Source organism: Onychostoma macrolepis, chromosome 05 (genome assembly GCF_012432095.1).
Source record: "Onychostoma macrolepis isolate SWU-2019 chromosome 05, ASM1243209v1, whole genome shotgun sequence".
In the NCBI taxonomy this organism is placed as follows: domain Eukaryota; kingdom Metazoa; phylum Chordata; class Actinopteri; order Cypriniformes; family Cyprinidae; genus Onychostoma; species Onychostoma macrolepis.
In genome coordinates, this window is record NC_081159.1 from 21503329 (window position 1) to 21517286 (window position 13958).

General features: G+C 39.4%; 1 protein-coding gene across 2 annotated transcripts in view; it reads right to left on the minus strand.

The window, feature by feature from the left end:
- The window catches only part of dnah10 (dynein axonemal heavy chain 10), a 33583-nt gene that overhangs the window by 14871 nt on the left and 4754 nt on the right, over positions 1–13958 (minus strand). For both annotated transcript variants that reach the window (XR_009271332.1, XM_058775824.1), the window contains exons 12-44: positions 13732–13902; positions 13427–13603; positions 12707–12880; positions 12356–12522; positions 12090–12241; positions 10747–10911; positions 10448–10655; positions 10207–10363; positions 8882–9361; positions 8605–8763; positions 7829–7945; positions 7628–7730; positions 7364–7542; positions 7060–7271; positions 6747–6903; positions 6161–6394; positions 5945–6067; positions 5628–5861; positions 4958–5181; positions 4565–4834; positions 4287–4470; positions 4067–4201; positions 3713–3865; positions 3418–3606; positions 2340–2486; positions 2035–2226; positions 1836–1954; positions 1547–1705; positions 1304–1439; positions 1096–1218; positions 821–952; positions 520–736; positions 219–338 (exon numbers count right to left, since the gene is read on the minus strand). Coding sequence is in view for 1 of the 2 variants with exons in the window: in XM_058775824.1 (XP_058631807.1) it covers positions 219–338; positions 520–736; positions 821–952; positions 1096–1218; positions 1304–1439; positions 1547–1705; positions 1836–1954; positions 2035–2226; positions 2340–2486; positions 3418–3606; positions 3713–3865; positions 4067–4201; positions 4287–4470; positions 4565–4834; positions 4958–5181; positions 5628–5861; positions 5945–6067; positions 6161–6394; positions 6747–6903; positions 7060–7271; positions 7364–7542; positions 7628–7730; positions 7829–7945; positions 8605–8763; positions 8882–9361; positions 10207–10363; positions 10448–10655; positions 10747–10911; positions 12090–12241; positions 12356–12522; positions 12707–12880; positions 13427–13603; positions 13732–13902 (5869 nt within the window). In the remaining variant the exon portion in view is untranslated. The remainder of the gene's footprint in view (positions 1–218; positions 339–519; positions 737–820; positions 953–1095; positions 1219–1303; positions 1440–1546; positions 1706–1835; positions 1955–2034; positions 2227–2339; positions 2487–3417; positions 3607–3712; positions 3866–4066; positions 4202–4286; positions 4471–4564; positions 4835–4957; positions 5182–5627; positions 5862–5944; positions 6068–6160; positions 6395–6746; positions 6904–7059; positions 7272–7363; positions 7543–7627; positions 7731–7828; positions 7946–8604; positions 8764–8881; positions 9362–10206; positions 10364–10447; positions 10656–10746; positions 10912–12089; positions 12242–12355; positions 12523–12706; positions 12881–13426; positions 13604–13731; positions 13903–13958) is intronic.

Below are 13958 nucleotides of genomic sequence, written 5' to 3' on the forward strand. Positions count from 1 at the left end.
TGAATTACATTTTAAAATATATTGAAGTAGAGAACAGTTATTTTAAGTTGCAATTATATTTACTGTATTTTGGTGGTGAGCATAAAAAAAAAAATATTTTAAAAGCATAAAAAATCTCAGTATTTCCAATCTTTTCACCAGTAGAGTAAATTAGTAGAGAGAAGAAAAAAAGTTTAGAGAAACGCAAAGAAGAAGTGAAGAGAAGTAAGCTGCTTTACCAAGGATGTCAATGAATTTCATATCAGGGTTATGAATGTATTTTGAGACCATGGAGCTCCAGGGAACCCACTTCTTTTGGGTTCCATCAAAATGAAAATCATAGAGAGTTGGCAAGTAAACTGCGAAATTAAATGAAAGATTAAAAATAAATTAATTACACAATAAGAATACATTATTAAAACATGTTATAAAATTATGCACACAGTTTCAGGCATGGTAAGAAACACTTATATTTCCTTAATTCACCGCTATTACCAAGCATGGCAAAAAATATCATTTTGGACCCTGCTGCCACCTCACCTGGAATCTGTCCAGGGCCAGCAAGTACCTTCTCATCATGAACACTGTTCAGAGAGGACAACTTTTTTATGAACTCATCAAACTTCTGTCGGGCTTTGTCCACAAGAGTCGCCCCGAGCGAACAGTAGAGTGCCTCTAGAAAATAACACTCCAGCTCCTCAGAAATTAAGTCCTCATTCTCCAGTAGAGACTCCAGCATCACAGTCAACTGCATCACCTAAAGGAAAAAAGAGGATTGTGCTACATGCTATAAAGATCACTTTCACTGTAGCGCTGTCCGGGTCTCTACTGACTCGCTCACCATGTTTAAATCCGTCTGTGGGATCACAGTCTTCAGTTTCTCTGTCTGTTTACCATCAACTATACCATCCACTATCATATCAATGGCACTTGGTACATACTTTTCAAACAGTCTGCGGAGATCTGTCTGTTCCTGTTGATACAGCAAAGGCACGTTGAAAATATAATCTTGAATATCACTAATATATAAAAAATACAGCTCTCAGCCTTCTTGCTTGAAGAACCACCAGTGGAAATTTTGAGGCTAAGTTAAAGGCAGCATAGAAATAGTCTTACTTTAAGGGCTCTGCTGGTGACCCATTTTTCCCAGTAGGGAGCATAGCGAAGGTTTTTGGGGTCCACAAACACCATTCCACAACGAGAAACAGTAGCAGGCGAGGCATACTGCAGATCTCCAACCTAAAACACATCACATATAATTGCAAGCCTACAACAGTTACACTGAGTTCTTGTACTTTGACAAAATGAAGGGTTTACATGATACCTCAAAGAGCAGAGCACAGTGGCTCTGTAGGCGAATTCGCTCTCCATTAGCCAGTGTGAGAAGCTTGTTATCATCCATAACTGAATTCATGTTCTCCACCCATAGAGCATCCACATCTCCATCAAACAGGATATACCTGTGAAGCCAAGCCAGGGTTATGGTAGAATTCTGTTCAGTTACATGCCTTTGATTTAAAATAGATGTACTATAAATGAATTATTCATTATAAGCCTTGACTTTCACCTCCTTTCTTTTTTGTCTGTGGGTTTATTGATGTCACGGAATATGTTAGATAGTATCCCATCAGTCCAATCTCGGGTGACCGGATCCAGGATTCCATACAGCTCAATCACACTCATCGCTTTAGGGTTCAGGCTGTACATTTTGGTCAGCAGGCCCAACCTACAGATAAAATGTAAGTTATGTGTACTTGCCTGGGAGAACAACTTGTTTGTGAACATGTAGCAGAATTTCTAGACATTCTGTGTATATACTGAATATATATATATATTATTAATGAGTGGACAAAGACCTTGTCTGTGATTGGCAGAGTGTGTTGATCACCACAGATTTCCCTCCTCCTGTCGGTCCAACCACCATGGTCGTGTGTCTGGTCATCATGGTTTCATACATTTGGACCACTTTGTCCACCTACATTCACAATTTAGTCATGAATCAGTAGACTCAATCATTACAATCCATTGAGAATGACTTTTGAAGGGAAGAATCACCTGGTTGGGCAACACAATATATTTATTCTCCTGCAAGGTGGCCTCTACAGCGTCATTAAAGCTGGCGTAACGCACACGTGGGCAGTCGAGCCCGGGGAACAGATCTGAGATAAGGCCCAAAAACAGAGGTACATCCTCAAATACAAATTTGGGCAGGTTCATATCTCGAAGAGCCCTCATTAAAACGACATCCTAGTGGGAGTAAAGAAAGGAGAAAAGGAGAGAAAGAAAACAGGAGTAAATTTGTGAATGCAGTTCACTGAGGTGGGTTGAAGGAGGAGAGGATGACGCAGAGAGATCAGTACCTCACTGAGATCAGGTGAACCTCTCTTCAGCTCCCCTGCCATTACTAACACTGACTTCAGTGCTCTAAGCCCAAAGTCATAGTGTGACTGTTTAGACAGCTGCTCCCGTGCTAGTTTGTACAGCACTGTCATCTTCTTTGCCAAAACCTGCAAGTAAATCATTTATGAAATTAGTTTTTTGTTTACCTGTTTACACAGAGTGAAAACCGCTTAGGTCTGAGGACCGTTGTTCAATGTTCATGTGCATGTTTTTGATTAAAAAAAATTCCATAATTTATTTTATATTTATTCTGATTAGTAAAGTTTTTGTGAGATCCTATTGATACCATCTTAGAAAATGTATTAAGTATTTTTGTGACCGACCAGTATAAATGTCTAACAGCTTTATATTGCTGTATTTCCACACTAAATAGGGAACAAAACACTTACACATATTAGTTTCTTTTTCTTTAAAATACATATATTTTAAAGTGATAGTTCACCCTAAATTTTAAATTCTGTCATAAATTCCTCTCCCCTATGTCATTCCATAGCCATAAGACTTTTATATTTTTAATAAAACGTTTTTGAAGCATTCAACTGTGGGTTGCATGCACTTTTAATGGAGTCACCGAAATCTCTTAGGTTTCATTAAAAATATATGCAAATTTCTGTCATGAAACTCTAGATGGCACAGGCTGATGGGTCCTTAACGTAAAGTGATGATATTCTAAGCATTAAATGACTTGGCACAAGCTGATTGGTTCATGTTGCATACGCAGACAATGAGCTTGCTGCTTTACATTTAAATGGTTGGTTATGCATTTTGCAGCATGCTTTCAGAGTTCCTCTGAAACCCTCCACCTTCCCCAGCTCCACCTGTATAGATCTGCTACGGGTTACTTTATATGCTATTTGTGCAGCAGCGTTATGTCATGTTGTCATGTTGTCATGATAGAACTTCATTTATGTTTTGAAGATGAACAAAAGACTTATGGTTTGGAGTGACTTGTGGGGTGAGAAAATGATGACTGAATTTTCTACTTCATTTAATCTACTAAAAGCCTAGCCCTCATTTTCACAAAGAAGGAGTCCCCACCTTAGCCATGAGGAAGCCTTCAGAGAAGAGCATGATTTCACAGATCTGCTGCAGGTCCGGTACAATGACTACCACTGGTCTGAATAAAGCTTTTACTGACTCGGGAAGTTCTGTGCGGCCAGCATAACCAGGGTTCATCGTGATGAAGATCCCAATACGACTATCCAGACTGATTTCTTGACCTTCAAACTAACAACACAAAAACACAAGACACTCAGAGCCTGAAATAATTACAACAATTATCTTTCAGTATTTGACTAGTAGCTCAGGAAAAGTATTCCATTAACAAACTCACATGAAACCTCTTGAGGTGCAGCATTAGAGCGTTTCGGATGGTTTGAATCTGGGAGGAGATGACTGACAGCACTGAGGCGTCAATGCGGTTGAACTCATCAAAACAGCCCCAGGCTCCACACTGAGCTAAACCAGAGAGGATTTTCCCAACAGCCTAGAGGTTAAGAAATCAAAATCTAATTTAATAACACACATTTAAATGATCGGGAAGTAACATTAAAGACATCTAAACTTTAACAAAAGATTCCTATTTCAAATAAATGCTGCTCTTTTGAACTTTCTATTTATCAAAGAATTCTGGAAAACAAAAATGTGTCACCGCTTCCACAAGAATACAAAGCAGCACATCTCTTACCATGTAGTCCATGCCCTCTCCACAGTTGGTGACCACACACAAAAGCCCCAAGGCTTTAGCCAGATCTTTAGTGGATTCAGTTTTCCCCGTACCCGCAGGACCGGCTGGTGCTCCACCCAGGAACATAGACAAGGCCTGACAATACATGATACCAGGTATTAATAAGACATGTACATACAAAACAGGCCATTTAGAGCAGACAACTGTGTTGTCAGAGTACCTGAGTAAGTGTGAGATAGATACGGTCAGTTAGGGGAGTAATGACCAACCGGCCGTTCAGGCCCATGTACTCATAGCCATAGGAGAACTGAGCACTGCACTGCCGCACAAACAGCTCATCGGGCTCTTTAACCCAGTAGAATCTCAACTGACTCTCCCATTCAAACTCACGTGCATCTGTGATACTGCCCACAGAAAAAGTGTGTGTTAGGAAGAAAACTGCAACCAATTAGAGGTTTTAAGTGACGTATACATGACTGTAAAGTCTTTATATATTACCTATCTCTGACAAAAGTGTCCACGATGTCCCTAGCATGGACATCAATAATGAGTACAGTGTTGATTTTCCGTCTGTCATTCTTCTTTAAGGGTTGTGTGATGCGCCTCACCAGGTCATCAATCTGCTTGTGCATTTTCTTTGCATACTTTTTCAATGCCTGCTTTTCTCCTTGACTCATCCTTTTGAAGACGTCTTCCACCTCCCAGGTCCACCACACCTGGTTTGCTGCCAACACCACCATTCCCTGGTAGTCAAGCATCCAGTCCACCCTGACGGGCAGGTAGAAAACCACATTATAAAATTTACACAAATTCTTTTAATCAGACAGGCAAGCAAGTTCAATAAGAAATTTTGATTGATAGCACTCATGATGGTCTAGTGCATGTCCTCACCTAGTCTTTCGGTGGTTGTAGAAGTAAATAGCTTCTTTGGTGATGAGTCTGTTGGTTCTCCTCATCTCCAGCAGCACTCCAGTCATCCAGTCCTCCACACGGCCCTCTGCAGGTACAGGCTGTTTGAGCTCCATCACCTCCCCCTCAGCAGAAACCATTGCACTTGCTACCATCTCTCCATTCATTCCCGTATCAAAACGCAATGCTGCTATGTTGTCATACATCTGTGGATGGGGGAAAACAGGATGATAAATTTACATTAAGTTTAATAATTTTATTTTATTTTATTTTATTGTACGGGTCAACTTTTTGAGCTCATATGACTGGCCAAATTCTACTTGTTCTATCCCTGTAGTTCATGTTATTGGACACTTTAGCTCATGGAAACTAATCAAGGTTGACTGTGAATAGTACAATGGTAATGTAATGGTAATGGCAGGAGTAACTTGATTGCTTTTGCGTAATGCAACACTGATGCCACTAGGAAGTCTGTCATTTTACTGGAAGTTTGAGTTATTTTTGTTAAAAATTACATGGTCAAAAGAATTTTAAAAATCAACTGCATGGGAATCATTCACAATAAGATCAACAAGCTACAGTAAACAGTTCGGGTGAATATTTATTTAAGGCCAACTTCAAAGCGATGCTTTTCTTTAGTACACAAAAGTACCTTGATCATGTGCTCCTGCACACAAGTAGGCTCACTGCTGCCCAGAATACTGAGCAGCTCATCGTCAGAAATGAAGAAAAAACGTGGGAAGGCGTTCCGCTTGGAATCAAGATAATCATTAAGACTCTTTTGACACCTCTCCAAACCATCACTTAGGTTCTGCAGATCGGCCAGACGATTTGGAACCAGACAGCATCTCTTAATGCCAGGGTCTTTCACTGTGTCAGTCATTATCTAGTGGTATTCAGAAGAGGAGAAGAGATTTACATTCTTTTCAAAAACAGGGTTACGTATTTGTTGTTGGTGCAGAACCTTACCTTTTTGAACATTTTGTCAATATTGTCAAATTTTTTGGCTTCCTCGGGTAGCTGAGAGCGAATGTCACCTCCAATGAAGATGCTTTCCAGGTACATCCATTTTTGCTGTACTAACATCCATACCTGCACATTTCAGAATAAAAGTAAAGAAATAAGAACGTGAGCCGGTGCAGTTTTAAAGTCAAGTCATTGTTGCCAGTGATGGTTTCCACTGACCTCAATAATCTCACTGATGAGTGATAGATTCTTCTCCCACTGCTGTACAGTGGCCAGGAAGGGACCAACATAGTGGCTGCCTGCCATACTCTGCAGGTTCATGGCATCATCATCCAGGCGCTGAAGGATGTCATCCACAGTACCAAGAATGAAACCATGCTCGTGTGCGCCTTTTAAAAACCGCTGCACACTAAACTTCATAGTTTCCCAAGTTGCCTCCACTTCTTTAACTCCCTGAAAAATGCACACAAGCATAATCTGTAATCTCTCATCATTTACATTTATTTACCCTCACGTTGTTCCAAAACTTTGTGCATTTCTTTCTTCTGCGGAGCATAAAAGAGGATATTTAGAAGAATGTTGATAAGCAAACAGTTTCAGTTATCAACTTTTTTCTTTCTATACCAACTATCTTATTTTATGTTCCAAAGAAGAAAGGAATGCATAGAGGTTTGGAATGACCTGCGAGCAAGTAAACAATGACAAAATGTTTAGGTGGAATATCCCTTTAACACTTGTGTTGAAATTAAAACCATTGCTATAACAAGAAGTGCAGTTGATTTTCATTATTAATGATATTTCTAACCTTCTCAATGCCGAGTTCCTTCACAGCTGAGGTGACGATTTCACTGATGACGTTGCCATATTTGTGCAGCTCCATGGAGAACATGTTCTCCAGAGTGAAGGTGTTTGGGTTCATCTCAAAGCTGGTGCCTGTCCTCTCCATTAGATTCTTCCAGTGCCTGCAGAAACCAAGTGAGCACCAAGTCTCATAATGCATATACATATAGCTAGTGCTTTATCTTAGATTAAGCTAACTTTTTGAAGATCCCTTAAGGCAGAACCATGTTACTTTAAGTTGAAACATTGTAAAACAAAATCGTAAAACAAGTATTTACCTGTCTCTAAGAGCCTCATTTTTTAGGTCCAAGAGGAGAGGGATTGACTCTTTAAATTCCTTCATGCGGCCCTCCAGGAAGAAGGATACAGGAAGAGCTCTCACATCCTTTGACAGCTTCCGCAAGCTCTTGATAAGTACCTCTATACCTTCCTGCAGGAGCTTTATGTCCAGATTCACCCAAAGGGTCTGTGACCACTCTGCCTTAGCCTCCTGATGAATATATACACACTGGTGTCACAAGTCCTCAGAACATTTGAGCAACATATTTAGTCAACGTTTATATAATGAATTGTCATTCTAACCTTCTGGCTTTTATAAATCTCATAGATCTGTCTCAGGCCCTTCATCTCCTTTTGTACATTGAGAAGCTCTGGGTACATAGTGATGGGCAGGTTGAACAGTTTCTCAGCTTTAGCCAGTTCCTGACGGCTTGCCTCTACCATATCCAGCTCGGTCTCATACGTAGCCATGATCTTCAAGCCTATAAGAGTACAACAACTAAAGTTATGTAATACTAGGTTGGTAAGATATGAAGAAAAAAAACCCCATCAGGATAGTACTCTTGCCTTTCTCTAGATCATCTCCCACGGCTCCAGGCCCATGCATGTTGAAGCTCTCTGCAAATATGGAGAGCTCCTGTTTATACTCCTCAGTCTGGTTTAGAGTGATCTGATTGGAACATTGGAATTGGAACATTTAGAAATCAAAGATCAACTATGCTGCTTCTCTACAGTAATTTAACTTGATTGGTAAATGATCGGTACTACCTCTGCAAAGGTCTTTTTTACTTTTGCCAGGCTGCGGTCAACCCGTCTAGACTCTTTAAAAAGTTCACTCCACAAAATGAAGATGTTTGCAGACAGCTGCACCTCCTCCTCTGTAGTCTTGAATTGTAAAGCAGATCAAATTTATAATTTTATTCGGCAAGGATGCATTAAATAGATCAAAAGTGAGAGCACCGACATTTATAATGTCAAAAGCTTTCTATTTCAAATAAATTGTTTTTTTTTTTGTTAAACTGTCTATTCGTTAAAGAATCCTGAAAAAATGCTATCAGGGGTTCCACAAAAATAGGTAAATAGGTAAACAGCACAACTGTTTTCAACACTGAAAATAATAAGAAATGTTACTTGAGCACCAAATCAGCATGTTATAATAATTTCTGAAAGATAATGTCACACTGAAGACTGGATCTATGGATGCTGAAAATTCGGCTTTGCCACAGAATAAGTAGAATTTTAAAATATATTAACACAGAAAACAGTTATTTTAAAAAAAGTAAGAATACTTAAAAATATATAGTTTTTCTGTAATTTTGATCAAATAAATGCTGCCTTGGTGAGCATAAGAGACTTCTATAAACAAAATAAAGTTGTAGTGACTCTTTTTGAATGGTAGTTTTAATTTTAGTGGCTTGACTGGCACAAATTGGATCAATAAAAGCACCACAAAGCATTTTATCACCTTTCATAAAACATATTGGTGAAGGCCTAAGGAAAAATAGACTGTTGGAGTACCGTCTGATAGGCTTAAGTTTACTCACCTCCACATTGTACATGCTCAGAGTTCTGTATCTCTCTTGAATATCGTTGATTCTCATCTCCACTGAGAGAGACATATCTCTAATGTCTGTGATTGTGCCCAGAACAAATTTCAGGTCCTCCAAGGTATTGGGGTTCCTCTTCAAATTATCTGACAATTTCTGTTCACAGTAAATTCATTCTTTAAAACCAGACTGCCTCGCAATCACAACATTTCACTTACTCAATTCTTAGATGATGCAAAGATAACATTTAAAACAGTGCAACATTTGTCCTCACCAACAGCTCATTGCGCAGGTTAAAAAGCTCCTCTCGGGCCGAGTCATTGAGCAGCCTGCCCAGAGAAGTGACCCATGCTTGAGTGTTCTCCTGGACGGCACGGGCCAGTGGCTCCAGGTTCAGTCTGATTATGTGTTCATGCTTCACCAAGGGCTGCTTTGCCACCTCATTGCTGACCCTGACATAGAACTGAAACTTCTCATCATACATCACACACGAGGGCTTCTTGGCTGCAAACTTCTCCATGACAATAGCCTTGTCGAGTTTCCAGAGAGAGCGATAGCTCATCCAGGTTTTGAGGTAGGTACTGATTCCATTAAGGAGACGTTGCATTGTCTGAGAGACAGCTGTGGCTTGCTCATTTATCTGTGGAAGCTGGCATACTTCACTGTAAAAAGTGAAGATGAATGGTTTGTCCTCACCATCCACATGCTGTGGAGGGCATTGGATGCAACTGCCATGCATCCAGCGAACAAACAGCTAAAGAGCGACAAACAGGGAAAAAAGTGACCTGAGTGACCAAATATCTACAATGCACTAAATCTGTACTACATACAGTATGTGAAAATGTTTACTTTCTAATTGCACAACAGAGTGCTGCAGGGATGATGCATTTTTATAGACCAAAACCCAGAAACAAGTTATTATTTAAGTACTTTCAATTCCATTATCCCAAATTCAGTTTTTTTTAAATAGGTTTAAATGCCTGAAAAAAAAGAAAAAAAAACGTCTGTCTGTGGTTAACACAAGCTCAATGTATTTTCATCTTTTATTCCATGTCATAAAATACAGCAGTAATACACCCTCATGATTTTTTAAACCTTTACTTGTCTTGAAAAAGATTGCTAACAAGTGGCTAAATTGGACTACTAGGTTTTCAGGGACAGTAAACATCATCACAGGAAAACTCTACTAACTAGTCTGCTTTCACAGCCTTGCCATGTTTATAATCACACTCTTAGAAACTATTCTAATTCAAGCTTTTTAAGATTTTTTTTTTTAAATAAAGGCCAAAAGAGTGATGTTGCAATCACAGTGTAGCCTATGTTTAGCTGTTTACTTCAGTTGAATGTAATTTAGGTTTTAAAATTCATAAATGTTGAGTTCATTTGTGAAGATTATCATGATGAACAAAACATGTAAGAATACTGATCTTTTGTCGAACATAGAGCTTATTTTCTTCAAGTATCCGAAAGCCAATGGAAAAATCCTGTTGTGTTTTTACTGAGGGAACCATGGTGTTGCTAACTTCTGGGAGGGCCTGCAAAAATTCATCATCACTGCAGAGCTGCATTTTCTATCTAAATGTGGTTCAGTCAACATACCCTGGTGCTCTCCACACAGTCACCGACACACTGTCTAATAAGCTTGTACACCTCACTGCTTTTGGGAAGCAAAGCAATCTCAGGTGCAGCTAGGATGGTGTCGATTTGGAAGAGTGGAGTAGTGCCCATCAGTGCGGCGTTAAAAGCTTGAATATTGCTGAAAGACAATGGTAATGGTAAGCATAAAAGAGCATGAGACCACCTTTGTAAATACATCTGAGAAACAGTCAAGTAAACCTACTGAAGCACCATCTTGCTAAGTGAATCAAAGATCTTGCGCTCCCAATAAGCATAGAATTGAGCCATGTGTTTGGATTTGCCAGTGCTGGTCCCCATAATCAGACTCTCTATCTTGGTGAGGAGTGGACTGATAGCTGCATACTTATTTACAAGAAGGTTCACTGCCTTTGCCCTCTCACACTCAATGAAGTCACAGAACTCCTTAATTCCTGGAACAAAAGACAGATAACACATTGTAACTATGTACCTGATGTGTCTGCTTATGGGCCATATTTCGAATGACTATATAACACTCTTAACCTGGTAGGTATCCGTTTTTATCTGCCACTGAGAATTTGAAAAGGTTTGCCGATTCAATGGATTTAAGTTTTTCATCAATGTCTCGTTCATTCTTCTGAATTTGGTTCACAAGGGACTCAAATTTTGAAGTGGCCTGGTTTCCACGTTGGACAAATTGTGGTATACCTGTAAAACAAGTGTAAATGAAGTTCATTTTTTAAGAGATTACATCAGTTAGAACTTTCAGAACTACAAAACTAGCAACTACAAATATTATTATGGGGTATGCAAATAACTGGTAGCCCCTGTGTAACTTAGAGGTTTGCATTCCCGCGGCGGACCCGACCAGATTTCTTGCGATGCATGATTAAATTCCCGAATAAAACGCGGTAACGGTCGGTAACTCTGGTGTAATTTGAACGGGAGCAGGTGGTCTAACAATATCCTGTTCCCCGAGGTCCTTTCAAAACAGCATATCTGCGCTTTATTCTTATTGACCACTGGTATAGCCTGTACTCAGGACTGTTATGCATGTGCTGCACTCATGAACCAGAGCTTTCTGCATCACGCATTTTATTTGCGGGGTCTGTGCGTGCAGCATGTGCATAACGGTCCTCAGAGCAGGCTGTACCGGTGGTGAATATACGCCCTCAGACATAACAGGCAGGTTGTCAATGAGTGACAGAGCAGAATAAGGATGGAGTGTGGATGCACTGTCCTTGAATAACGTTCAACTCGGTTTTGTTAATATTTTGCTTAGCCTATAATTTGAAATGACAGATGTCGATGTTTAAATGACAGGTTTATTTATTTATTTTTCTCTGCAACACTTTTCCTACTTTGTTAACAGCAAAATGTTAAACGAATTTAGTATTTTGACAAGAGGAATAAAATAGCTAACAGGCTATTTTTGTGCAACCTACTTTTTTTTTCTCTGCGACACTTTTTCCTATTGTGTTGTAAATGTTAAGCGAATTGTATCCTGACAAGACGAATAAAAATAAGAAAACACAATTTTTGTACAACATTTTTATTTTCTCTGTGACACTTTTTTTCCTACTGTGTTGGCAGCAAAATGTTTGACAATTTATTGACATTTTGCTGTCAATAAATTCAAGACTCTTGACAAGACGAATAAAATAACAAATACACTTTTATTTGTTAGCCTATCTCTCTTTCTTTTAGTAGCGGAAATTTAAATGTGAGATTCTGTAAAAGAGATCTAAATTTAGCGGGAATGGTCGGGTCGGGAAGAAAATTATTCTAAGAGGATGGCGGATGAACACAGAGTGAATATATAGCGGGATCGGGTGGGTGTGGAATATAACCTCGTAAGAGCGGGACAGACCTCTATTGCAACTTACCTAGAAAATTCCAGTTGACTCTTCTGCAACCAAAGCTTAGCACACGCCTCAGTTCTTGCACCTGATCAGCCATTAGTGAGAACTCAGCATCATTTAGATTGTCTATCAGAGAATGGTAACGGTTTACTAACTTCTTCAGTCCTTTTATGTGCCTACGTGCAAAACAAACAAAAAAAAGGTCAAAACACTTCAAGAAATATTTCAAGGATGTCTATTTTGGTCAAATGTCACAACACATTTTTTCAGGGAAAAGTTAGGGAGACTACCTCAGAAACTTATCTTCCTGCAGAGCAACATTTTGTGCCTCACTTGGTGTTAAGATGCCCAAGTGATCCAGATACTTAGTCTCAGCTATGATCTCCTGCAGTTCAGGGGCAAAATTGACAGAGTAGCACACATCCTTTTCCACAGCCTTCTCTGACCCCTGAGCAGCCTGCAATCACAGCCATATTCACATATAAAAAAATTGTATGTACATGTTAGCTTCGAGGCAGAGGGGAACATAGACACTGAGATTACTAGTCTAGTCATTTTAATATTATAATGGCCATTATAAATTTTCACTGCTATCTTTTTCTCACAGCTGACAGATAGCTTTCCCTGTCACTGCAACGTACGGTATTGAGCTGTGTGGATTCTACACAGACAGCCCCAGCACTGTTGACCATGATCAGCACACTTCTCTTCATCAGGAGGGACAGAGTCTCATTAGTCTCTGCTTTCCATTGGTTAAACAGCTCTGTTTCATAGTCCCTCATACACATAGCCACCTCTAAGAATTTGGATACCACCTGCAAAATGAAAAATAAAAAACAGTCAGGACATTTTCAGTCATACAGGTTGGGGCTGCATAGAGAGTAAAACTACACATTTTCAAAATTAACCCATCATGGATTGCTTGAACGTGGGTTGTCGTAACCCTGAATACAAAGTCCTGAATAATGATGATGGTTTTGGGATCACCTGCCCCTGATTGGACAGGCTTTTTAGGAGGCATTTACAGTACATAAAAACTACACTGTTCTTACAGTAAGTCACATTCTTGGAACAGAATGCAGGGGCCTCAAGGCATGTTTTAAAACTTGAACTATCTTGTATGAAAATGCAACACTGATGGGACACTTAAAAATTATACTATGCAATGGTCAAAGACGTCCATCCGAATGTCCACGGCTGTATCAGTGGTGCTTTAAAGGGAATGAATTTAAAGATGCACCTCTTCCAAGATTTTTACAGTGCAAACTACAATATGATTTTAACATTTACCTTAATTGTTTTTTACACTCATCTTGTCATTCTAGTAACAAAAACTTTACTTAAGCAAAACAAGGACTTACTGCTTTTCCCTCTTCACTGTCCATCATCTCACGTGCCTCCTTGAAACGTCTAATGGGGTACCTCATGCGGTCTAGCAGGAAACGCTCCCAAATAATGGCTCCTGCCACAGGAGGATTATTCTTATTGAGCGGTGGGCTATCTTTGAGCTTCACAAATAGTTCATTTAGAAGGTCCATCTAGGCAACAACAATACCAAAGAAGACACATGAGAATAGCAAGAAATGCAATCTCTGTATCACCATGTCAACATTTAAATCAAACATGTCCTTCAAAGGTTTTTAAGGTCCCTCAGGTACCTCAGTACCTCTTTGCAGTACTGAGCAAGAATATCATTAAACTTCTTCATCAACTGATTGTTGATGGCATCTCTGGAGCGGATGTGTTTAAATTTCAGCAGCAGGTCAAAGGCTGCCGATGAGGAACGCAGCGTCTTGAAGGAGTAATTGATGAAATTGATAGCTTCTCTTTCAATTGCCTTAAACAAAAGATACCAATTAATACAGCATTAATATAAAAAATAAATAAAAAATG